This window comes from Truncatella angustata, assembly GCF_020726525.1.
Source record: "Truncatella angustata strain MPI-SDFR-AT-0073 chromosome Unknown BKA67scaffold_2, whole genome shotgun sequence".
Taxonomy (NCBI): Eukaryota; Fungi; Ascomycota; class Sordariomycetes; order Amphisphaeriales; family Sporocadaceae; genus Truncatella; species Truncatella angustata.
The window spans coordinates 3,681,982-3,703,133 of NW_025763382.1; the positions used below are offsets into that span (position 1 = coordinate 3,681,982).

A 21,152-nucleotide genomic window follows, 5' to 3' on the forward strand; every position below is an offset into this window, starting at 1 on the left:
CTTGCAAAGTAGACAGTGGACATCTAGCTACCAGTCAAAGGACGTCAGAGGGTGGGGCATCCTCGGCAACGTCATCGAACACTCTCTATTTGTCCTTGCGAGTGCCAGCAGCGGGCTGCGTGGCACCATACTTCTCGGTGAGGTCGTGGTACTCGCGTTGCAGACCCTCGGACTGCTTCTTGAGTGTCTCAATGTCCCGGTCTTTCTTGGTGAGCTCCTTCTTGAGACGGGAGATCTCACCGGCGTCTCCGGCAGCAGCGAGCTTGGCACTCTCCTTGGTGTTCTTGTCGGTACCCTCGTATTGCTTGAGCTTCTCCTCAAGGCGAAGGGTTTCGATGATCATGACGTAGGTGCGGTTGAGAATCAAGGACAGAAAGAGGGTGAAACCGCAGAGGTACATGTTGCGCTGGGAGTAGAACTTGCGAGCTTGGACTTCAAGGCGCTCGTGGCCCATGACAGCACTGGTTGCGGTTAGTGTTGAGCTGATCAGGCGGAGCTGAGACAAGCACTTACCCTTGGCCCTTGATGCCATCAGTGGCAGCGGCCAATTCAACTTGCACGCGGTAGACGCGGTTGACACTGTCGATGAAGAGGATGAGGATGAAGATGAAGGTTATCTTCAAGCCATGTTGCAACCTCGCTATTATGGGGTTCTCGGAGATGAAGCTGAACATGGGGAGGTTAGGACCTAGAGATGTGGGAAGAACGGCTGACGGGACTTACGTGAAGAGCTTGCGGCGGATACCGAATGGCATGGGAATGACAAGCAGCATGAATAATGCCATCTCCGTCACAAGGAGCATGAAGACCTGTTCATAAACCATTAGCGAGTCGAACATGACCATGAGGCAACGCGTCGTGTGGCCGGTTGACGGTCGGGAGCACTCACGAGAGTGTAATAGAGCGTCATGTTGACGGTATTTCAATTTGGTTGTGTTGGGTGTTTTGTTTGTTGTTCTGTTCTCGGGTTCAGACTCAGATTCAAATTCTGCCCTGGAAGACAAACGGTACGTGGTAGTCGTCGCGTGTATTGTCTTGTCGTGTCTTGTCGTCGAGCAAAGAAGGAGGGTTTTGGGTGTCCTGGGACCTTTTATGGCAGAAGTCAAAAAGGTGGCCTATCCCAGTTGCCGGAGCTGCCTTGGCTACGTAACTCTCTGTCAATCAATCGTGCGAAGGTGGGCTTCAGCTGTGTCGGGTCAGCAACGTCATACGTGGCTTGAGCTCCAGCCGCACAGCGCGAATACAGATTACGGCCTACGGATTGGGGTGGCTTGTGAGCTGCGGCCCCCTAAAGAGTTTAGGCTAGGTATGGCAATGGCATTCCGGCCCACTGCATCGTCATCCTGCCGTACCTGGCACAGATGAGGTCCTATTTACATGCAGTAGCACAGATGTTTGTTCACAACCGTTTGCACAGTATACAACGTGGACAGTCCCATGTTTATGCCAAGTATTGTGCCCAACAAAGAATTGACGGCCATGAATGCATCGTTCAGAATTCACGTCAGTCACGTACCAAGCATACTGCAGTGGCACCTTGCAGTACGCATACATACATCATTACTCTAGGTTAGTCTAGCCTTAACGGCGCTGTAGGCTTGCCCTAGGACGCGCTCTGGAACATGGTTCGGCACACGAAGCCGCGCTGGTTGAGGTAGTTGGCCATGGCCCGCGCCTACAAGCTGTGTAATAGTCATCGTGCTCTGCCAATGCTGTAACCCCGAGTTGTTTGTAAGTGGTCTGTATTGTATCATGGTTCCTCCCCCAAGAACTCAAAACATGTACCAAACGACTACCGACATTGTTGCTGGGGCTAGGTTAGGTGGTGACGGTGACGGTGACAAATGCAATTTCACCTGTGGAAAGGTCAACCAGCACTGTCCGTTTGCAGCAATTACGCGTAGTTTCGAACACCTTTGATAACCCAAACCTCACCGTTGCCGACCTTACTAGCCACACTGTCAACCTCCAAGTTATCCGGCTGGATCTGTACGTCGTTAGCATTATTGCTGGGGCATACTTGGGAACAAAAGAATATCTTACCACTTTCTTCCCATCCTTAGCCTCCCACCACACATCCCTATCACCTAGCAGCGTCTTGACCTTTTCATTCTCTTGCCAAGGACTAGCCGGCACGATATGCGCTTCTGCAAATCTTCTCAAATTCCTTTGTGCCCTCTCTTGCCCATCCTCACCCTCATAAGCAGTTGTGCCGAGAGTATCATAGTCTTTCGCGTCCTCCCATGGCTTGCGCGGTAGTTTCTCGACGGCACTGTTTAGAGGCGCAAGGATGGTCGAGTTCTGGGACGAATCTTCCAGGCGTTGCGATAACTCCAGGATGTCGCGTATAAATCCCGCAAATGTGTTGATGCTGCGCTCCTTTCCCATCACGTCAGACAGCATCACGCCGCCTTGCGACGGCTGCGAATGTGGCGGCTTCAGAAATGACGGGAGTGAAGGACCGCCCGGGCCTACAGGATCCATTGCGAGGGGCCGCTGGTCGTCGTCCTTGGATGGAGTGGGGCGACGGTTGAAAGCTGGAATGAGGAGTTGTGATGAAGCGGCACCGAAGAGAGTGATAATCGTACACAAAATCAATGGCTTCATCTTTGGATTATACGTATGAAAGTGATTCGAGCGCCCACCTCGAGGCAGTCGTAACTCACAAGTTGTTCCAAGCTGTAGTGCATCAAATGGGCGGGATGACATCATTAGTGCGACCAATCAGCATGCAAGCTGAGTTACTGGACTCTCTGACCCGTGCATGAGTTACGCTGCCTACACGCAACTACCTCTGAGAAGCCTGGTATAGTCTCACGGTAATAGACGCAAGTAGCAGAATGGTATCGGCAGCGGATTGTGGACATGGGGCAATCACTTCCGGTGTGGAAATCTGGCAGGTTGTATGAGAAGAGCCACGGGTCCACCATAGACTCGAGAGAGCAGGACCACAAAGCTCACGGGAGTTGAGCTCTGCTCACGTTCAGGAAACCCGACCATCAATATACTGTCTGGGCTACGTACGATATCTCCGCTTCTTTATTTCGGGTACTACGCCTGGTACACTACAACGTCACAAGCAACGTAATAGATTCTTTATACCAGATCATTTCAAGGACTTTCTTCGCGCGTCATGTTGTTTGCTCGCTTTGATCGACTCTCAAGGCCGCTGCGATGGCCGATATGGGAGTTTGCTAGAAAGAGAAGTACCGCGATCGCGTGGTTCTCTACTGTGAGGTTACCGAAACGCTGCTGCCAACAAGTAGCCTGGCGTCGCCTTTGTTAGTAGTGGGCCTCCGAAGCAATTGGGGCTTGCTCCGAGAGACTCCGTCTGAATACCTCATATCAAGACGCTGACGGTCCTATCGGAAATGGAAGACTGAAGTGAACGTCAAAATGTCTACAGCCTGTCACAGTACCAAGCCCTGTTGAATCTGCCACGTATCATCCACTCTTCACCAGTGACTAATTAGTACCATCCCAAAACACGAGATAGCGGGTTTCTTTAATGATGAACAGCTGATGGATCTTACGATCTCATCATCAATTCTACAATCTCGCTATCATTCTTCTCCGCTCCCTCGATAGAAGAATCCCTTGGGTTGCCATCTCATGAGAGTCTGGCTTGGTTCGCGAAGGCTTTCGTCAAGTGCCCTACGTGGTAGCTGGGTAGTGGATAACACAAAGTCTTTTTATATTTTCATGTGTCAAGCTACAATTTTCGTGCCATTTAAAAATCGTACTCCGGAGAGGGCCGTCACGGTTATCGTCCAGCTTGTCTTCTTTTGGATCTTCTCAGGGATGAGTCTGGTACATCTTCATATTCCGGCTTCTCTTTTCTCTTCGTACCGGCTTTTTTGACGTCTCCAATAGCAGGTTTCGCGGCCGACGGCGTTAGTGTTGTGTCTCCCTCAGCCGCGGGCAACGGCTCATCCTTCATCACCACATACGCAACCTTTTCAACATCCGTTGCGCTTACGCCGAGTCTCTTTACCAAAGCATGAGCGCAGTCGTTTAGTTTTTGATACTCCTTCGCGTTATATTTGATGGGCGTCTGCTTTCCACTGCAGGAGAGCCACCAAAAGGCTTCATCGGAGAAGAAGATGACCCGTTCTGGATCATGAACAGAGAGCAGCAGTGATGCTGTGGCAGGGCCGATGCCCTTTAGTTTTGATATCGTACCGAGAGCGGCATTGGCATCCGGTGACTTCCAGTATGCTCTCATAGCATTTTCTACCGTCTCCTTTACTGCCTCTGCATCGTTGGATGAGACAAGCTTCATGAGAGTTGGCCGAAATTTCCCATGGCGACTTGGGCAGTGTTAGCAACCTGAATATCCGGAGGCTGGCAGGTCGAACAAGGCATTGCATCACACTGAAGCATGACTTACAGCTTCCAGTCTACCAGTATCTTCACATCATCATGGCTCATCTGCTGTTTAGGGCTCTTGGAACTAAACAGTTTGGTCGCGTCATGGTAGCGAAATTCATCCAGCTCCACTAATGTCTTCTGACCAGGCTTGGCTGCTTAGAAGTTAGCTTTTGAGAAGAGATACTCTGCAATGTCTGATTGGTACTGACATGATTTGCGGTTGGATATCGATTCGATCAATGTTGGATATCGGTCCAACAATTTTCTGAAAGCATCACTTGAGATATTCTCAGGCAGTGGGATGTTGGAAACCATGCTGGTTTCTGGGTTGCGCGGCACTGCAGGCCAGGCGTGTTTCAGGTCATGCCGTTGCAAGATGGTCTTCGTTCTTGTCCGAGCAGTCGATTTATATAAACGACACCATAACTACTACCCTACAGCATTGAGTGGCAAGTTTTACAATATGGCCCTCGATTCAAATAAACGGGATGTTTGGCACGACGCTCCACCTGCGATCAGTCTAAGTATTGGATGGTATCTAGACTGGGTTAAGGGATCCGTGCACGAATGGGCCGTTTCCCCCTAGTACTAGACCACCTAAACTTTTTTCTGTTCCAGAACGTGGAGGCCCCCATTAAATCCGGCGCAGCCGCTAAAGGGACTTCACTTTTAAGGGTTCAATTCCCGCTGATCTGATTTGATCTGACCAGAAAATCGCATCTTTTTTCCGTTCGTCTGCGCCGATAACAACAAGGCTCGTTGACTACTGTCTTATAACCCGTCCCTCTCACAAAATCTTTCAGCGACTATACTCAACCAGAAACCACCGTCAAGATGGGTAATGTACGTATATCAACTCAAACTCGACACCGCCAGACTGCGGCACCGCCCATATGGCGGGGTCGTCTGCTCAGCAATAAGAACCAAAAAAAAAAAAAAAAGGTTTACTGACATGGCGAAATAACATAGGGAGCCAAGGCACAACAGAAGCGTGAGCGCAACGCAAAGGATGGCAAGGTTGCCAAGTCCCAGCTCAAGACCGTATGTTTTTCCAACGAGGGCACGGCACATGATATAAATGCTTGTCAGCACCCGTCAACTAACCATTGCAATGCAATAATTACAGAACGAGAAGGCCATGAACATCCAGTGCAAGATCTGCTTCTCGACATTCCTTGCCACAAGTCGTGTTCCCCAGTAGGTCTAACCTTCTTACATATAACCCTTTGTGCTGTGAATAAGAGACGACTTGCTGACATTCACTCAATTAAGGCTTACCGAACATGCTCAAAATAAGCACAGCAAGACCCTAGCCGATTGCTTCCCGAACTACGAGGCGAAATAGACAGTTTCTCCCACTACAATCGCATAAAACGACATATCAGACTCGGTGTGGAGCTGGTAACGCGATATACAGACCTTGACGGTTGGTGAGCACAGCGAAGGCGTACATTGGTATCAAGGAAGAACAGATCAGACAGCGTTGATTTGACGAGTTGACGAGCAATGAAGTTCCACGCATTCAAGGAACCCCCCTAAATATTTTTGTATACACTCTCTCTCTCTCTCTCTCTCTCTCTCTTTCTCTCGCTCAGTGCGCCTCTACAGCCGCTGGCTGAGATTGTCTCGTCTTCTCTGTGTCACTTGCTTGTCCTTTTCCACCGCCTAGATTCACACCTGCTTTCTCCTCCTTTTCCCACTTCTCCCTTGCCAACTGTGCCAGCACGTCCTTCAACATATCTGGGTACCATCTCTCGCCCACATCCTGGTGGCTCTTGACTCTATTCCTAAGCGTCGCCTCGCCCAGTGTCTTCGACATGCCACCACTTCGAAACGTAAATTCCACATCGTCCAGCCTGCCCCCATTGCGCTCCAGCACCCTCCTCCGCTGGGCCTTGACATCATCCGGTACCTCGCCCACGCCGACCTTTTCTAGATCCTCAAACGTAGCATCGCCCCTCACGCCCTGAAAGAACGGGATACTGAACCTCGCCCCGTCGCCCGCCTTGGGGCTCAGCACCCGGTGCGTGGTCGAGCGGCAGGCGCCCTGCGTGAGCGCCTCGAGGCCCTGCCCGATGGCCACCACCAGCGTGCCGTCGACGGGCGGGCAGTCGATCCACTCGCCCCTCATGTTCTGGACCTGCAGGCCCCTGTGCCGGCTGGCCTGTAGGAGGTAGCTCGTCAGCATGCTGTCCTTGTGCGGGCCAACGCCCTGGCCCTCGGCGCCGGGGGCGTCGAGGCCGAGCTCCGATAGGTCCGGGTACTTGACGACTTTCAGCTTGTGCTGCTGGTCCGCCCCGTCGAGAAAGTACTTGTCGAAGGCGTCCCCGGGCAATCCGACCGCCTCGGCGATCAGCGAGGTGAAGTAGATGCTCACCCGCGCCATGCGGGAAATGTACTCCGTGAACACGGGGCGGAAGTCCGGGAGCACGGAGGCCGAGGGCCACTGGTTCGGCGCCAGGAGGTTGTGGTGGAGCGGCGATCCGGGCCCGGGAACTGGGTGCTCGGTGCTGAGGTCGATCTGCTCGCGGTGGTCGACGGCGCCTGCGGTGATCTCGGCGGAGAGCTGCGAGTAGCCAAGGAAGGAGGGCGCGTTCTTCATCTCGATCTTGAGTCTGGGGTGTTTGTCAGTGCTCTATGGTGAGATATATAGGTATATACTTTTGTGTAGACCCCATGACATGGCGGTTTCGACAAGTGATGAGGCTCCGCACGTAGCAGCTCGAAATATTTCGCCGAGGAACTTCAAACGTACTTCTCTTCTTGCGGGATATCGAAAAAAGCTTTGCCTTCGTGGATCACTTTCGCGAAGAATTCATCTGAGATTCCGACATTTTTAAGGTATAGAAATCCCACTTCCATCAACGCGTGCCGCAAATCAGCCAAGAAGGCAGGCTTAGTGCTTGGATCACTGGCTAAGGCAAGATCAAGAATAGGTATCTCCTTGAACGACATTCGAGCGCGGGTTGGGTTTCTTTTTCTCAAGATACGTGGGATACTTGGATCAAAAACTCCCAAGTTAGTGAACTGGTCCACTGGGGGAAATGGTGGTGATCACCCCTTAAAATGGACTCTGTCTACGTGATGAGATTGTTGCTAACGAAGAACCAGGCTCTACTGGTTCATGAAGAAAATCAAGTACTCAAATTTTGTTTTTGATTCAAATGTTAGCTGGCTTTGAGTTACGAAGGATACTCTCATACGACTACCGATGGCGTAATCCCCCTAGATCGGCCGGTTCAGTAACCGGTTGCTCCACAATTATTTGATCGATGTCCGTTTGGTGCTGTCCAAAACCGCACATCTCTACATGCATCCTGGCTCACATAGGTCAACTCTTGATCCTTTCTGCCAATCCTAGTTCTCAACGCCGAACCGTCTTTCTCTCGATCCTAACATATTTTCATCATTGGACACGATGCAGAAAAAAAAAGATAATACTGGCCCTGAATTCCAAAGATTGGAGTTTCACCTCCACTCGGCACGGACGGTCTTGAAGGAGTGGCCTCGTGTCGGACAACCGATCTGATGCTCTTTTTGTATTGAAAGTCAAATACGGTAAATGGTCGGAAGGCTTAAGGCGCAGTAGGCTTGGATGAGAACAACTTAGTAACCCGATAGAACATGTCCTCGATCGGAGGCATGGCGAATGGCGGTGCCGCATCAAATAGTTCTGCAAGTTTCTGGGGCGCGACCACCACCGGGTAAATGTCGTCGTCTTCCATGGCATCATCGGCCATATCGATATCCATTTCGTCATCGCTAACGCCATCTTGATTTTCGTTCACTACAGCAAGGAGATTTGTCTGCTCGGTCTTGGCAGCATCTGACTTGTCGAGATGAATATCCGTAAGCGACTGAGCCACGGCGACCGAGTTTGTGTCTGTGCTCTGCGTAATAGAGCTGACTTGCGCCGAGGAGTCCACAACTAGATACCCACTCGAACTGGGTGTTGTGACTAGGGAAACCACGGGAGATGCTAGCTGGTAAACAGACTCGGGCTCGGATTGATTGGCGTTGAAGACAGCGACCTCCGACTTGAATGCACCCAGCCTGTTGGGGCGTGAGATTGCCACAGCAAAGGTGCGAGACGGGTAGTCGACTTCGAGCTGTGCCAAAACCTGAACTGCTGGATCCGAGCTAAGTTGAATACCGTAGCTCAGCTCATCCTGGACGATGTCATAGACAACAAGATCTTGGGACAGAACGACAAGCTGTGAAGCCAGAACGCGAATACTCTGGATCTGGCCATGGATCAAGCCATCAAGGGAGTCAACCACTGTCCCAGATTCAACATCCACAAGATAGACTGCGGACTCGGCACCGTTTTGGAAAGCACAGGCTATCATAGAACCATCCTCGGAAAACGATACAGCACCGCTACGCTGTATTGTGGACTTGGATGATGCTACACTCGGGTCGGCAAGCGCCTTGTTCTCCTGTAGATGAACGGTGCTGGCACAAACCCAACTCTCCATCTCTCGACCCGTTCTGCTTTTCACAATGATACCATCTCGTTGGCGGACAGCAGGTCTCCATAACCTCAGCACCCCATCCTCACCGATTGTGGCGAATGTGTGAGACGTTGAATCTGCTGCTAGATCCAACACACGCTCATCTCGCCCCGTGTAGTGTGGGGCGTTGATACGGGATACTAGTTCCAAGGCTTGGCCGTCTGGCTGGGTGGCCCAAAACTTCAGGAAGACTTCCAATCTCTCCGAAGATGGCCCGTCCAGCACTTCGGTATCCCTCGACGGCGGTTGCCACTCGTCTACTGTTGCAAGCCATTTGGCATCATGTGTGTACGCCATATGAGCAACGCGCGGTTCCGTGATAGGATAACCTTTTGATGTTGTATTCACATCGGTTGGGTGCGTCCGGGTCATGGCCTGCTTCGCAAGGCCTTGAGTAGTACTTAGATCCAAGGTCTGCAGAAGTGGCATGGGTGAGGTAGCTCCAGGAGCGCTGCCCTGCTGTGAATTGCTGACGCACAACAACAGTCGTGTTCTGTCCTTCGGGTTGATGACTGCGGGTATCCTGGAGATGGTTCCTTGATCTTCGACATGCCCAATCCGTTTGACGAAATTGTCTTTAGATGGTGGCTTGGGTGTAACCAGAGACTGAATACCGGCGATATAAGTAATAGGTTTCATCTCTGCAGTCGTCATAACCATGGTGGAATTGTCATCCAAGTGAACAATGTAACTCGAACCGCGATCGGAAATGACGATGTTCTCAATGGTAGCAGTCAGATGCGGGAGAACGTCGATCTTCTGAGTATCTAGCTGCCATTGCACCAAGACAGACTCAGAGCCTCCCGAAATGATGTAATTTCCTGATTTGTTAGCCAACTGCAGAGCTGCGAGCTATAAGAACAAACATACCATCTTGTGACCATTTCACGGCATGGACGGCTCTGCGATGCCAATGATATTTTCGAGGTTGAAGGGTGGCGCCTCGAGCCCCGACTTTCTGAAGATACCTGAGCTGCGGCAACAGATCGTTATAGAAGTAGATTGCTCCGCGAGCACATCCAACTACGACCTCAAGAACGGGCTCGTCGCCGATCTGCTTTTGCGACTTGCGGTTCAAGTGAATACGCTCAGCGACCCGAAGATCGAGGCAAGTGATTTCATCGGGACAGTCAAGGACGAAGAATTCGTATGCCAGCTCTTTGATGGACTGGAGGTCTGTTGACTTGACTGCTCCAAAAATGATGTTGTTCCGGGAAGTCGCAGCTAGAGCCTGTCCATTGTTCATGGACTTGAGGTTTTCGATGATTTCGCCGCGAGATAGAAGGATCTTTTTGTTCTTCAGTGTCACGTCTTGGACGTAGCAGGCCGTGATTTGCCAGGTGTCATTGACGAGAAGGGATACGAAGGGGACATCGAATGTACGATTCTTCATGGACATGGGCTGAATGGTCAGATCGGTAAGGACGATGCAGTCGAGCTGTATGTGCTTGTCGAAGCCGGTGCCGGTCATCCAATCGCCTTGCCATATGCGACCAGTCGAGGAAGCAATCCACAGGAGGTTTGGGGAAGTAGGCGAGCGTGCAATGGCGACAACGCGTTCGTTCACCTTGGCGGACAAGTCGAGGGCGATCCTCCGGAACAAGAGAGAGTCTGCGGCAGAATAAACCTGGACCGAGTTGGTGTATGCTATGATCAAATACTGGTCATCGCTGGTCAAGATGGGATCGACGTCCAGCATGCGCCCTCCCGTAGGTTGAGAGAGCTTCCACTGAGAAGGGTCCTTCTTATTTGGCGACTTGTTGGTCTTCTGCTGGTCATGCTTCACTTGTTGCGGTCTGGTCTCGACGAGGGGTGAGTCTGTATTGGCGGCATTTTGAGTCACGGGTTCGGCGACGGGGAAGCTTTCGCCATCGAGTTCCTTGAGGGAGACAAGAGCTTCTTTGTCCTTGGGCTTTCGTTTGTCTCGCTTTGCCCGTTTGCTTCTGGTCTGTTCGTCGGCTTCTAGCTTTCTTTTGCTTGCGGCCTTGGCCACCTACACCACTGGTGGTTAGATAGTTTGTGACGTGTAGCCAGAGGAATCTGCTTACATCAATTGTCGAGCTCGATGCCATCTTGAGTGAATGATAGGCTGGAGTGAATGATGGCTGCAACGGCGGGCGTGCAATCGTCAGTCAGACAGTCAGTTCAAACGTGCCGCCTGGCTCCTACATAGTGGAGGCAGACAATTCAAAAAAAAAGTTCCAGGAACCAAAGATAAGCCCCACAACCGGGTCAGATAAGAGACGCCCACCATCCACCGTCTACCGTCCGGGTGCTCCAGGAGGAAACGAAGACGGGTTCCTGTTTACTGACACTTGGTCTTTAGATTGGAACCTGAACGACTAACAACCTACTTTCATACTTTGAACCAAACATTGTCAAATACCTATAAAGAAATAAAAGAGAAAAAGAAAAAAAAAAAAAAAAAAGGGAAAAACCCGCCGCCCGGCGCGCCCCCCCGTCTGTCCAAGTAACGTAGCGGTACAGACTGAAGAAAGCACCAAAGCACCAAAGCCCTGTCCATTTGTGGGGCCTATTCCTCAGTTTTCGGATGCGACTCGTAGCTGATTGGCCCGTGCCTTTAGACCTGCAGGAAGGCTACCTTTCACTGAGATTCACTCAACGGGTTAACTTACTGCACAGCGACTCTAAAATTTTGGGGAGCCTCAATTCCAGTCACGGTCGAATTCTTTGTTGCCATCAACACCAGCTACAACCCATCTTCCGCACACTATACAGCCATATAACGTCCGTACACAGTGGTCGTACCAAAATATAAACAAGCATACAAGATGATTATTCCTATCCGTTGCTTCTCATGCGGCAAGGTACACCCCTCCCATCCCCCCAACCCGAACGTGGGAAGTACTAATGCGGCAGCCAGGTCACCGGTGATCTGTGGGAGAGATACCTGAAGCTGGTCGACGACGGCGCCACGGATGGTGAGGCCATGGACCAGCTTGGCTTGAAGCGCTACTGCTGCCGCCGTATGATCATGACCCACGTTGATCTGATTGAGAAACTCCTCAAGTAAGCCATTCACTCACTCGCACCAATCCCTCCGAACCCCAGAACACGTCGCGACTGACAAACCAAAACTAGATACACCCCCGAAGGACGACACGAGAAGAAGGTCACCCTTCACCGTGGCTAACACCCACTTGCATGGGACCTGCGCCCGACGACGCAAACCATTCTTGGAAAACTGCATATTATGGCGTTGATGGAGCGATTTACATATGGTATTGAGGGTTTTGGTACACATTTTCGAGAAACGCAGGACTATGGATTGTGCCTTGAGCACGACAAACTTTTTTGGGAAATCGCCTGACAGCCCCTTCCCTTGGACCGCTCCGGTGACCGCGGCCAGTCTGCTGGTTGCAGGAATGCAAAACCTGCCATGCAATGGCAGCGGCGCCTATTGTTAGGTGGTGGACATCGCGCTTAAGAACCCAACATACCCGCGTTTCTCGAAGCAGACACGGCGGAGGCAACAACTCAGAATCGACAGGCTTCCTTGTTGGCTCACGGGGTCAGCATTAACTCTGGATCATGTGATGAAAGCGAGGTGACAGGAACATGAAGTGTTGCCGGTGACCCTGCGTCCCCCTTGTGCAGCCGGCCACCGCCCAAACTATTCGACCGCTACTTTGGTCTACAAGGGATATTAGATACCATGCATGCCCATGACTTCGCGTCAGGTATGGGTTGTCCACATCTGTGGGTTGCAAGCGGATCCTACAATGCCTGGCCAAGAATCCATGACCTAGAATACAAAATTCAGACCTTAAATTCAAAATCTGGAGTTAAGTCGATGTAAACACTGCAAAGAGGAGTCTATCCTACGGTTGTATGACGACTTTGGAAACGAGACGCTAGGTACAAGAATGCCTGTATCTCGCATAGTATCAAATGGAGGGACTTGTCAGGTCCTGCAAGTAGCAAACGAAAGCATCTATCGCGCTTGTCGGACACGATGCCATGCGCGGTTAGAATTTTGCAAAGCCCAGCTACAGCCGGATCATTTCTTCTAGACCTGCTAGGTGTTTGCTTGGTCTGCGTGGCGTGTAATATCCAGAATTTCTCTAGTATAGCAACCCTGCCGCGGCGTCTGCAATGCACTTTGTAACCAACAGCAATTTGACAGGTTCCCGAGCTAGTGTAGTGCGGCGCCTATGCACATGTTGGAAAAAGGGCATCGAAATCCAAAGGAGCCACTTCCTTGAATCGAAAGTACCGCTGGGTTCTGGAATTATTCTCTCAAAAAGGGACCATGCATATTGAGGCGATACCGGGACAGGGCGGTCGGAGTGAAAAGATGGGCAGCAAGGCGAGAGCTATTGAAGGACAGGTTATGTTACCAACATCGCGATAACTATCTTCTTAGTCTCTGTTTCCGAATTCTGCACACGATTGCCGATTATTCTAGCCTTAGAAGAGCCCAAAAAGCTTGGATGGCTTCTGTACCCTGACTGGTTGCCCGTCTGACTGGGACTTCCTGGTCATCCTTTCTGTCGGTGAACGCTAAGCAGTCAAACAACTACCGACTCGATTGCTGAAAGGCTCAAGCTTGCAGTCCCCAACCCCCTCTGCTCCAAGATCGGCCAGCCAATGACTGCAGGCACCGGCCGTGGGACAGTATACCCAAAATCACCGACATCCACGGATGCAAGTTCCGCAATAAAGGTGTACAGATTGTGGCCTGACTTGATCACATTTCCAGGACTCTTTCCACGCTTGTCACGAACCGGGCCCAGTGCAGATGTTGATACGTGGGCTATGGTCGATTAGTGCTGAGCTTCAAGAGCCCCAGACTTTGGTAATAAAATTAAAATACACTCTGGCAGTTGTTTTCAGGTTCCCGTGGGTCGGCTACTTCAGCAGGCTGTACCGAGTCGTCGTGATACTGTTCGGCCCCCAATGTCCATTTCTTTGGCATAATTAGTGTCCAGTCTTATCACCTCTGACCACCATCTCAAACGTGATGGTTACATTGCCTGGTGGCGCCGGCCGGGCATTGAATCACATTTCTTCAAACGTCCAAAGGCGTGGCTCACAGAGGCACCGTTTTCTGGTCGCAACGCTGCTGATCGTTGTACCGCATCGGACGGCCTCCAGTGCGGCTTCTCCAATTCGGGAGGCACTCGCTAGTGCGGGTTCCATTAACATGAACCAGATAGTCGGAAACAAATGTGGGCAAAATTACACCATCAGATCGGGCAGGCAAGTAACACTCGTCACGACTGTGCTGGGACGTGGCACCTCTCGCGTTCCATTGAACGTTTGTGGCAGGACTACCATTTGTCCGTATTTCCGATCATGTAAAACCTATATAGACTTATTACCGCTATCAAAGCCGTGGAGGCACGGTATGTTGCCTACCCATGGTCACCTTAAGCCATTGCACCAAGCATCGTCCGAAGTCAGACGTTCCATTTCCCTTGGACAAGCGGCGGGATGCGACAAGGGAGGAGTGTATAGAGCGGCGGGAGCCAAACCCAGCACCCGGTCCTTCAAGGCATCGAGACAGAATCCTGTCCCCACTGAACTAATACGATTTCTTCGGCTCTACCGATCAGGAGGAGCCCATCAAGCAGCTATCCGTCTTGGTGCCAATTGAGTACGATTTCCAACTCGCTTGGCTCAGGACTTTGTTGCCCGGAAGTGGTTGTAATAATATGCAAGGTTTAAAGGGCTAATTCCTAATATCTATAGCTCGCAGCCCCGCCCATGCTGCCGGCAGGGATTAGGAGTGAAAACAAACCGCTGTGACTCGCTGGTTGAAGCGAACCACCGCTATTAAGCGCTGAGGCCCTGCTCGCTACATGCAGCCCATCAATCAAAGGGGGCGTTCATCCTCCGTAAAATGCTCTACACGATTTGCTACTGGTGGGCATCTTCACGAGTGGTGTATTCACAGGCAAGACGCGCATTCCGCAGGCTAAACCGGAAGACTCCAGCGCGAGACACCCTGCATTGCATATCGTCGCCTGAACCACCAAGACGCAATGTAAGCCAGACTAGTCGACAATCCAAAGTCTGTCTCTCCTCGCAAAATTATCAGCAGAGCCTGGCGCTCTCCAGACCCTCTGAGCAATTAGACAGAAAGTCTCCCATGAACCTCGAGACTATCGCTGCCGGTAACGCCGTATCCTAATCCTTGAGTTCCTTGAGTAATAGTCGCTCAAACCACTCGCGCTCACACGAATGGAAGAATCACTATTCCACTATTCCAGCGATCACATCTTCTTTGAACGACTCCCATACTCGTCTAGGTGGCACTCTCATTCCCTCTAGGTGACATTGGAGCTTCAAGGATATGTAGTAGAGCTGCCGACTTGCCAGTGGAGTTCGTTCAGCCCCTCATCGTTACATCGAACAACAGAAAGACAGACAGACGTCCCAACAGGCGTTTCTGATCACTCAAGTTGCCAGGCGATCAACTTCAGGCTCAGCCAATTGCGCACTACTAAAACACACCCTATATCTGCCAGCATTCTCTTGTTATCTGAAGACAGGTCGGCCCGGAGCCGCGATCCATTCTTTGCGGCACAGACAGCTTAGAGTCACTGCCTGCCTGCCGACCGTTGGGCGGCGCGTGTTACTTTAAAGTACCAATCCTCCCACTCACCGAGTCCCCCGTTTGTGGATTGAACCTCTATCCTGAAGCTGGGCTTCGCAGGTCTCTTTCATCCGGCCATCGGCAAGGCGCATTCCTGCTGCGCTCCGATAATACTCACTGGCGCATTGGTGTCCACCACGATAGCTATACTATTAAGCGCGCCGTGTGGGGCTTCCAACCATCCCCTTGGTTCAAGAGACGCGAGAGATCAGTCGCAGCAGGAGGCTTCGAAGACTGATTTTCCGACAAAGTCAGCCTCGAGCTCGACTAGCACTGCTTATTTACCATAGTCATGGCTCTTGAAGCTCCCCTGAGATCATCAAGCGCAGGCATACACTCTCCCTTTTCACCGCACACAGACATATCTATGTCCTCACAAGAATCACCGGCGCGTCGATCACAATATCGCCCAATGTGAGCGTTGAGAAGGATCATGCCGTTTGCTGTTTAAATGCTGACCACAGTAATTTAGGTCTGTTAACTCTGTTGAATCGAACTCCCTCCGTCCTTCCTCTGCTGCCGGTCGATCGTCCTCGATAAATAATCATTTAATGAGTCCGAGTGATATCGTAGGACCATCGCCAGTGACATCAGTAGGGACGGAGGTGACTGAAATAGAGGATGAGGCTTCGGATGACTTCCGCATCGACTTTGCGAGCCCGACCTCTTCAGCCTCACCTCAGGTGGGTATATTAGACATAGGGATGATACAAGATCACGCTAACTTTTTGCCAGTTACTCATGCTGAAGACAAACTTACCTGACCAAGTGCGTCAACCTTCTAGTGAAGAAGCAGTATCTGTGATACACGCACCTGAGAGCTTCCAGAGTTGGGTGAGCCGTCCAGAATCAATCATTTACTGTACTGCATCTAAGACCAGAGTTAGGCTTCTTCAGATTCGACAATTGAACCCAGAGAGGAGAGCGGCAAGAGGACGTCCCCAAAAAGTTCACCAAAATTCAACGATATCAAGATTCCCTTGGCTGCTGCACATGCCTCAAAGGTAAACATTGAATTAGCATACACTTTGATAACTATCCTGACCTGTGACACAGGGGAGATCTCCAGGGCTGCCTACTCCACCGCCCATATCCACGGACGTGAAGCCAATCCGATACAGTCTTGACAGCGCCACTCCACGTGCCCAAAACCTTCAAGAGGTCCAAAGCCTGTTAAGCGAGTCTGCAAGGCTACGCTCGAGCAGTGCCAGTAGCCTCGAATGTACGTCTGAAGCGATAGCATTTCATTAGGACATGGCTCATTGACCAACCAAATAGTGATACCTGAAAGCAGAGAGCCCGAGACAGACGCTGAGGCAGATCCGGAAGCTGATGACGAGGAAGAATTCGTCACACCATCTGGGGGTGAGGATATGGAAATCAGGTCCCTCAAGACAGCTCTAGCCGAGTGCTGGACATTGTGCAACACACTTGCTACCTTGAGCACTCATCACCGCGAAAGAGTGTTCAACACATCTGGAACTCCTGACGCCCATGAGAAAGCTTGGAAGGCGTGCTGGAAATTATGCCAGCGACTCTACGACAACCGAGACGAGGACGATCAATGTTTTGGCATGAAGATGAATTTAGATCTGTGCCGAGACTTTTGCCAGTCCCTCTTCGATGTGAGGACCAAGAAAGACGAGACGGCAGACTCAGTATTGCGAGTCAGCTTCGAGCTCAATAATCAGTGAGTCTATAGTGATACAGTATTGCGAGAACTTACTGACAGCGTTTTCAGTTTGTATAGCGCCCAAGACAACAGGAATCTGCCAGAAGCGTTCCGGGAGCGTACCCTAGATTTCTACATCACTCTTTGCCACAGGCTCATGAAGCAGAGAAATGAACTAGCAGAAGAAACGGACTCGCTTCTCCGGGCTTGTTGGTCCCTTGCAGAAATGTTGTTCAGTTTGAGGCAAAACAGGCGAGACAATAAATCGCCTGATGAAGAGCTGCTGGGCTCGGCTGTACAAGCATGTTGGGAGTTGTGCGACATTTTTAGAGAAGGGTGGACTCAGATCCGTCCTGACAGGGGCACACCGAGACCAAGTCAGACTAATTTCTTTACGCACCAACGAGAGCGGGATTATGGAGATCAGGATGGTCGCGCAAGTCGGGCTTCAAACCGCTCAAAGCGTGAAAGCCTCAAGAGTGCGCCGCAAGAGAAAAAGACCAAGCCGCCACCTGTGCCGGAGACTCCAGTAACAGAATTCGAGGACATTGGTCAAGATACTCCAATATCACCTGACAGCCAATCGCCACAAGTACCGAACATATTGGTTCTAGGAACCGAAAGCAACAGAGGAGGACGATGGTCAAGCAATGCGTCGAACCTTTCCGGCTACTCGCAGAGTAGTCAACGCACGTCCAGCACAGCGACGACGGCCACATCGTCAGAGGAGATTAATATCTCGCGGCTCAAGACCTTGCTGCTCAAAGCCGCCATGAACGTCGGATTTTCGAGAGATGATGTCAGCGGTCATGGTGGCGCTGCTTCGCTGCAAGCATTTGTGAAGTCATTGCCCGCTGGCTCATTTGGTTCGTTATCTACGCATGCCACGTTGCTACAGAACTACAAGACCCTTGTCCTGTCGGATTCATCATTCAGACACTCGTCTTCGCTACCCAGCCGGGGAAAGCGTATCTCGGCCAACGACCTGGCCCGGAGCGTAGTCTGGATGACACATCGCTCAAGCCACTATGCATTTTTGCGTGATTTGTTCAAACTTGTATTTGGCTTCCACTTGGAAGAGGCCGAGTCGAGGAAGAACGTTAGCATTGCCGTCTGAAACGTTATTGAGGTTGAAAGCAGAAATACTTGTGGGGGACGAACTGTTTCCGGATACTGTCGCTGTCCTTTTCTCCCACGATTTAGAGTTACTTTTTCTTTGTTTATAGCCTCTGCTCAAGATACCCTTTGGTGGATGGATAGTCGGCGCTACTGGAGAACATGGGGGAAGGTATTCTGAAGATTTTGAACGAAGGATTGCTTAATCAAAGTCGGAATCCACTCCTATAAATAAGGATAGAACAATCACATCAAATAAGACGACTGGGTCTCGCAAGTGGTGAACGGTGATTATGCCCAAGAGAAAATTCGTATTAGCTCATCATCCCAGAACAAACTCTATGAATAGCTCGGAATCGAGATCGCGATTTGTTCGTCGACGATGATGGCCCCTTTTCCAGTGCAGTCGACCTCAGGCGTACCTGAGACAACCCTCCGCCTCTTATCGCCGGACTCTCTCGATGATGCCGATGACCAATTGCAGGATATCGTCGAACCCGGCGAACGTCACCTGGCCGTTGAAACTGTGTCGATGGGTCGCGGGGACGGGGCAATCGTCGTGCTCTCCGCGGTACCACCAGCCTTCCTTGTCCCAGCCCGATCGTGCGGCCTCGGTACATCCTCCTGGGCGAGGAGAAGGCACACCGATCTGTTTGTCCACCATGGTGTAATCCGATGCCGGGAAGGGCTCGGCAGTAGAGCCGACTGCTGCGGTAGCATTGGCCACAGGATAATCTGAAACCGCGAAAGACTTGCCCTCGCCGAGTACTGTATGGACGGAAGGGAGCTGGAGTCCAGGGACCACGGGGAAATGGTGGGGATTGTTTCCAAAGCTGAAATCGTGGTTGTGAGGGCTGTAGAAGGGCATGGCGAACGCTGTTCTATTCGTCAGTCGTTGTGCAATGGAAAAAGGCTTAGGCTCTCCCAGCGATAAGGCAACCTGTTTTGTTCAAAACAGAAATATTGGGAAGGGACTAATGTATACTCACGCTCTGGTAACGGAAGCTGAGGCTGGAGCGAAGGGTTGAAGTCCTCTAAGCTCGGGTCGTTATAGGCGGGATTATAAGCCGCGGCGGTTGGGACGGCCATCTTCTGCTCACCCAGGTGCCGAAAATCATCTCCTTGCCCGTCCTACGAGTTGGAGAGCACATCGACGACGGGCTGGTGGATGGCAGAAGGTGCTGGCACGGCCGAGGCGGGACTTTGTGCCCGCATCTGCCCGAGTTGCGACGCTGACACTGGAGCTGGAGCTCGCACTGCTGTGGCAACCCCGCGGTTGACTAGTTTGCACCTATTCAACAAACAGTCAATATGCTCTTGCACATTCACCGCTTTGCCAAGTGTCTGGCAGGGATTCAAGGGGTCTTGTGTGATGACATGTAGGAGTTGGTAGGTACTAACCCGAAGTCAGGGTGGTCCCCATATGTCTGCTTCACGTACTTAAACTGGGCATTGTCCCAGTCTTTGTTGTTGAACTTGATTCTGTATCTCTCGATAATGCTTTCCTTGTCATGACCAAGCAATATCTGATTAAGAACCCAATTAATTTGTTCAGTGGTGTATTTGCGGCCGCCAGGCATCGTGGGTTGGTTACGTTGCTCCTGGGAAGGTAGACGTTGTCCTGCGTGGCATCAATAGAGTTTAAGTAGTGTGGATATGTGTCAGAAACACTCGTTCTTGTTGCTGTATCTGTACCGACGGAAGAGTCACGCAAAATATCAGACGTTGGTGCGTGGCTGTGAAAGCAAGGGGGACTAACAGTCGGCGGATAAAGCAGCTCCAATTTTTATATATGTGCAAATCGCCTATTTTAGGGCAGGTGGTGAGTTCCCCCTAGTGATTCACATGCAGGGTCGACTTGTCTTGTGAATAAGATTATTGGATTACTGGACGTCTATCTAAGGCATTATGAGACGATGAACAACCATTTTGTAACGCGGCAGAAGCATTGCATGATTCTGGAGAACAGTGGCGATTGGCTCTCTGCTACAATAATCTTTTCGTTGACCAAAAGTACTATAATTGTGTACGGTCCTGGTTAGTAAAGATTTTAGTCATCTGCTCTTGCCATATGTACGCTCTTACTCCTCTCCTTCGAACCACAACGCTGCACGGGAAATCGAGAAACGAATGTCCTAGGCTATATCCGGGCTGTAGAAATTAACACACATATATCGCTACCAAATATCGGATGCTGATGGTATCAAGGAATGTGTTTATCTTGTTATGCAGGACTTTATGCGTAATGCCCACATACTAGCCTATCGTTCCAGTGCTCAGAAGCAAGAATGGCAAAGCCCATGCAGTGTGCAGCGGGACAACAACTGGGTTCTACCACTCTTTTTGAGGTTGTGAATTCCATTCAAGAATCCCAACTCCTTCGTCTTTATCCTTGCCTCTTTTGATACAATATACTTGAACCACCCAGGAACCCAGGACTTGAGTAGTCTGCCGCTGTACAGAGCTTTCCTATCGTGGTGAAAGTGTTAAACATTGGGAATGAAGTTTATCGCTGAAGACTGGCTTCGAATTTATCGCACGAGCTCTCCATATTACTCGAACTGCTCTCGTTGCATTGTGTGCATTATGTGCCGACTGCGACTGGCAGCCAGTGGCTATCTACTCATTCGTCTCCTATCTTAGTATGATATGATTAATATTTCAAACCCGGGTCATTTGTGTTTATATGTAATTGCTCGTCTTCTCATCATAAATCTAACAAGAATTTTACGTTATCCTCTACTTGCTCAATTATAATAGAATGACCAATTTCTGGTATCTTTAATCGTCAGGGGTACGATTGTTGATGCGACCATTTCCCGCTTGGTAGTGCATTTAAATTGGTAGCGAAACAGTA

The 21,152-nt window shown here is 50.8% G+C and overlaps 9 protein-coding genes across 9 annotated transcripts; 3 read left to right on the forward strand and 6 right to left on the reverse strand.

The window, feature by feature from the left end:
• Nucleotides 1-85: 85 nt before the first annotated feature.
• Nucleotides 86-910, reverse strand: BKA67DRAFT_532518 (B-cell receptor-associated protein 31-like-domain-containing protein; the record flags this gene model as incomplete). The annotated part of the gene is made up of 4 exons (XM_046099545.1): nucleotides 86-461; nucleotides 514-666; nucleotides 724-809; nucleotides 890-910. The coding sequence occupies 4 exons, from the start codon at nucleotides 908-910 to the stop codon at nucleotides 86-88; spliced, it is 636 nt and encodes a 211-aa protein (XP_045961536.1).
• Nucleotides 911-1,894: 984 nt separating this feature from the next.
• On the reverse strand, nucleotides 1,895-2,607 carry BKA67DRAFT_655576 (FAS1 domain-containing protein; the record flags this gene model as incomplete). Its single annotated transcript, XM_046106781.1, has 2 exons — nucleotides 1,895-1,987; nucleotides 2,044-2,607. 2 exons carry the CDS (start codon nucleotides 2,605-2,607, stop codon nucleotides 1,895-1,897), a joined length of 657 nt encoding a protein of 218 aa, XP_045961537.1.
• A 1,156-nt stretch (nucleotides 2,608-3,763) lies between these two features.
• BKA67DRAFT_655577 (uncharacterized protein) lies at nucleotides 3,764-4,686 on the reverse strand (the record flags this gene model as incomplete). Its single annotated transcript, XM_046106782.1, has 3 exons — nucleotides 3,764-4,310; nucleotides 4,391-4,523; nucleotides 4,581-4,686. The coding sequence occupies 3 exons, from the start codon at nucleotides 4,684-4,686 to the stop codon at nucleotides 3,764-3,766; spliced, it is 786 nt and encodes a 261-aa protein (XP_045961538.1).
• A 217-nt stretch (nucleotides 4,687-4,903) lies between these two features.
• BKA67DRAFT_554929 (At2g23090 like protein) lies at nucleotides 4,904-6,003 on the forward strand. The gene is made up of 4 exons (XM_046102023.1): nucleotides 4,904-5,214; nucleotides 5,341-5,412; nucleotides 5,498-5,568; nucleotides 5,644-6,003. Exons 1-4 carry the CDS (start codon nucleotides 5,206-5,208, stop codon nucleotides 5,714-5,716), a joined length of 225 nt encoding a protein of 74 aa, XP_045961539.1. The 5' UTR covers nucleotides 4,904-5,205; the 3' UTR covers nucleotides 5,717-6,003.
• Nucleotides 5,872-7,553, reverse strand: BKA67DRAFT_554931 (uncharacterized protein). Its single transcript, XM_046102024.1, has 2 exons — nucleotides 7,127-7,553; nucleotides 5,872-6,986 (listed from the first exon to the last, which is right to left on the reverse strand). The coding sequence occupies exons 1-2, from the start codon at nucleotides 7,324-7,326 to the stop codon at nucleotides 5,963-5,965; spliced, it is 1,224 nt and encodes a 407-aa protein (XP_045961540.1). The 5' UTR covers nucleotides 7,327-7,553; the 3' UTR covers nucleotides 5,872-5,962.
• A 354-nt stretch (nucleotides 7,554-7,907) lies between these two features.
• BKA67DRAFT_185449 (WD40-repeat-containing domain protein) lies at nucleotides 7,908-11,196 on the reverse strand. The gene is made up of 3 exons (XM_046095312.1): nucleotides 10,934-11,196; nucleotides 9,756-10,878; nucleotides 7,908-9,706 (listed from the first exon to the last, which is right to left on the reverse strand). The coding sequence occupies exons 1-3, from the start codon at nucleotides 10,955-10,957 to the stop codon at nucleotides 7,947-7,949; spliced, it is 2,907 nt and encodes a 968-aa protein (XP_045961541.1). The 5' UTR covers nucleotides 10,958-11,196; the 3' UTR covers nucleotides 7,908-7,946.
• A 481-nt stretch (nucleotides 11,197-11,677) lies between these two features.
• BKA67DRAFT_655581 (RNA polymerase N/8 kDa subunit) lies at nucleotides 11,678-12,039 on the forward strand (the record flags this gene model as incomplete). The annotated part of the gene is made up of 3 exons (XM_046106783.1): nucleotides 11,678-11,713; nucleotides 11,770-11,915; nucleotides 11,988-12,039. The coding sequence occupies 3 exons, from the start codon at nucleotides 11,678-11,680 to the stop codon at nucleotides 12,037-12,039; spliced, it is 234 nt and encodes a 77-aa protein (XP_045961542.1).
• Nucleotides 12,040-15,900: 3,861 nt separating this feature from the next.
• Nucleotides 15,901-18,559, forward strand: BKA67DRAFT_554938 (uncharacterized protein). The gene is made up of 6 exons (XM_046102025.1): nucleotides 15,901-16,190; nucleotides 16,243-16,341; nucleotides 16,395-16,511; nucleotides 16,564-16,729; nucleotides 16,786-17,197; nucleotides 17,249-18,559. The coding sequence occupies exons 1-6, from the start codon at nucleotides 16,059-16,061 to the stop codon at nucleotides 18,294-18,296; spliced, it is 1,974 nt and encodes a 657-aa protein (XP_045961543.1). The 5' UTR covers nucleotides 15,901-16,058; the 3' UTR covers nucleotides 18,297-18,559.
• Nucleotides 18,560-18,616: 57 nt separating this feature from the next.
• Nucleotides 18,617-19,376, reverse strand: BKA67DRAFT_554941 (uncharacterized protein). Its single transcript, XM_046102026.1, has one exon. It carries the CDS (start codon nucleotides 19,161-19,163, stop codon nucleotides 18,738-18,740), a length of 426 nt encoding a protein of 141 aa, XP_045961544.1. The 5' UTR covers nucleotides 19,164-19,376; the 3' UTR covers nucleotides 18,617-18,737.
• Nucleotides 19,377-21,152: the final 1,776 nt, after the last annotated feature.

Excerpts from the sequence above, each read along its gene's own strand:
- BKA67DRAFT_554929 (XM_046102023.1), top strand. Across the intron at positions 5,413-5,497 it reads CCAAGTCCCAGCTCAAGACC|AACGAGAAGGCCATGAACAT; the intron begins GTATGTTTTTCC and ends CAATAATTACAG. Across the intron at positions 5,569-5,643 it reads GCCACAAGTCGTGTTCCCCA|GCTTACCGAACATGCTCAAA; the intron begins GTAGGTCTAACC and ends CACTCAATTAAG.
- BKA67DRAFT_554931 (XM_046102024.1), bottom strand. The coding sequence starts at position 7,326 with ATGTCGTTCAAGGAGATACCTATTCTTGATCTTGCCTTAGCCAGTGAT. Across the intron at positions 6,987-7,126 it reads GATATCCCGCAAGAAGAGAA|ACTCAAGATCGAGATGAAGA; the intron begins GTACGTTTGAAG and ends CAAACACCCCAG.
- BKA67DRAFT_185449 (XM_046095312.1), bottom strand. The coding sequence starts at position 10,957 with ATGGCATCGAGCTCGACAATTGAT. Across the intron at positions 10,879-10,933 it reads CATCGAGCTCGACAATTGAT|GTGGCCAAGGCCGCAAGCAA; the intron begins GTAAGCAGATTC and ends CCAGTGGTGTAG. Across the intron at positions 9,707-9,755 it reads CGTGAAATGGTCACAAGATG|GAAATTACATCATTTCGGGA; the intron begins GTATGTTTGTTC and ends CTAACAAATCAG.
- BKA67DRAFT_554938 (XM_046102025.1), top strand. The coding sequence starts at position 16,059 with ATGAGTCCGAGTGATATCGTAGGACCATCGCCAGTGACATCAGTAGGG. Across the intron at positions 16,191-16,242 it reads CCTCTTCAGCCTCACCTCAG|TTACTCATGCTGAAGACAAA; the intron begins GTGGGTATATTA and ends ACTTTTTGCCAG. Across the intron at positions 16,342-16,394 it reads CTGAGAGCTTCCAGAGTTGG|GCTTCTTCAGATTCGACAAT; the intron begins GTGAGCCGTCCA and ends GACCAGAGTTAG.
- BKA67DRAFT_554941 (XM_046102026.1), bottom strand. The coding sequence starts at position 19,163 with ATGCCCTTCTACAGCCCTCACAACCACGATTTCAGCTTTGGAAACAAT.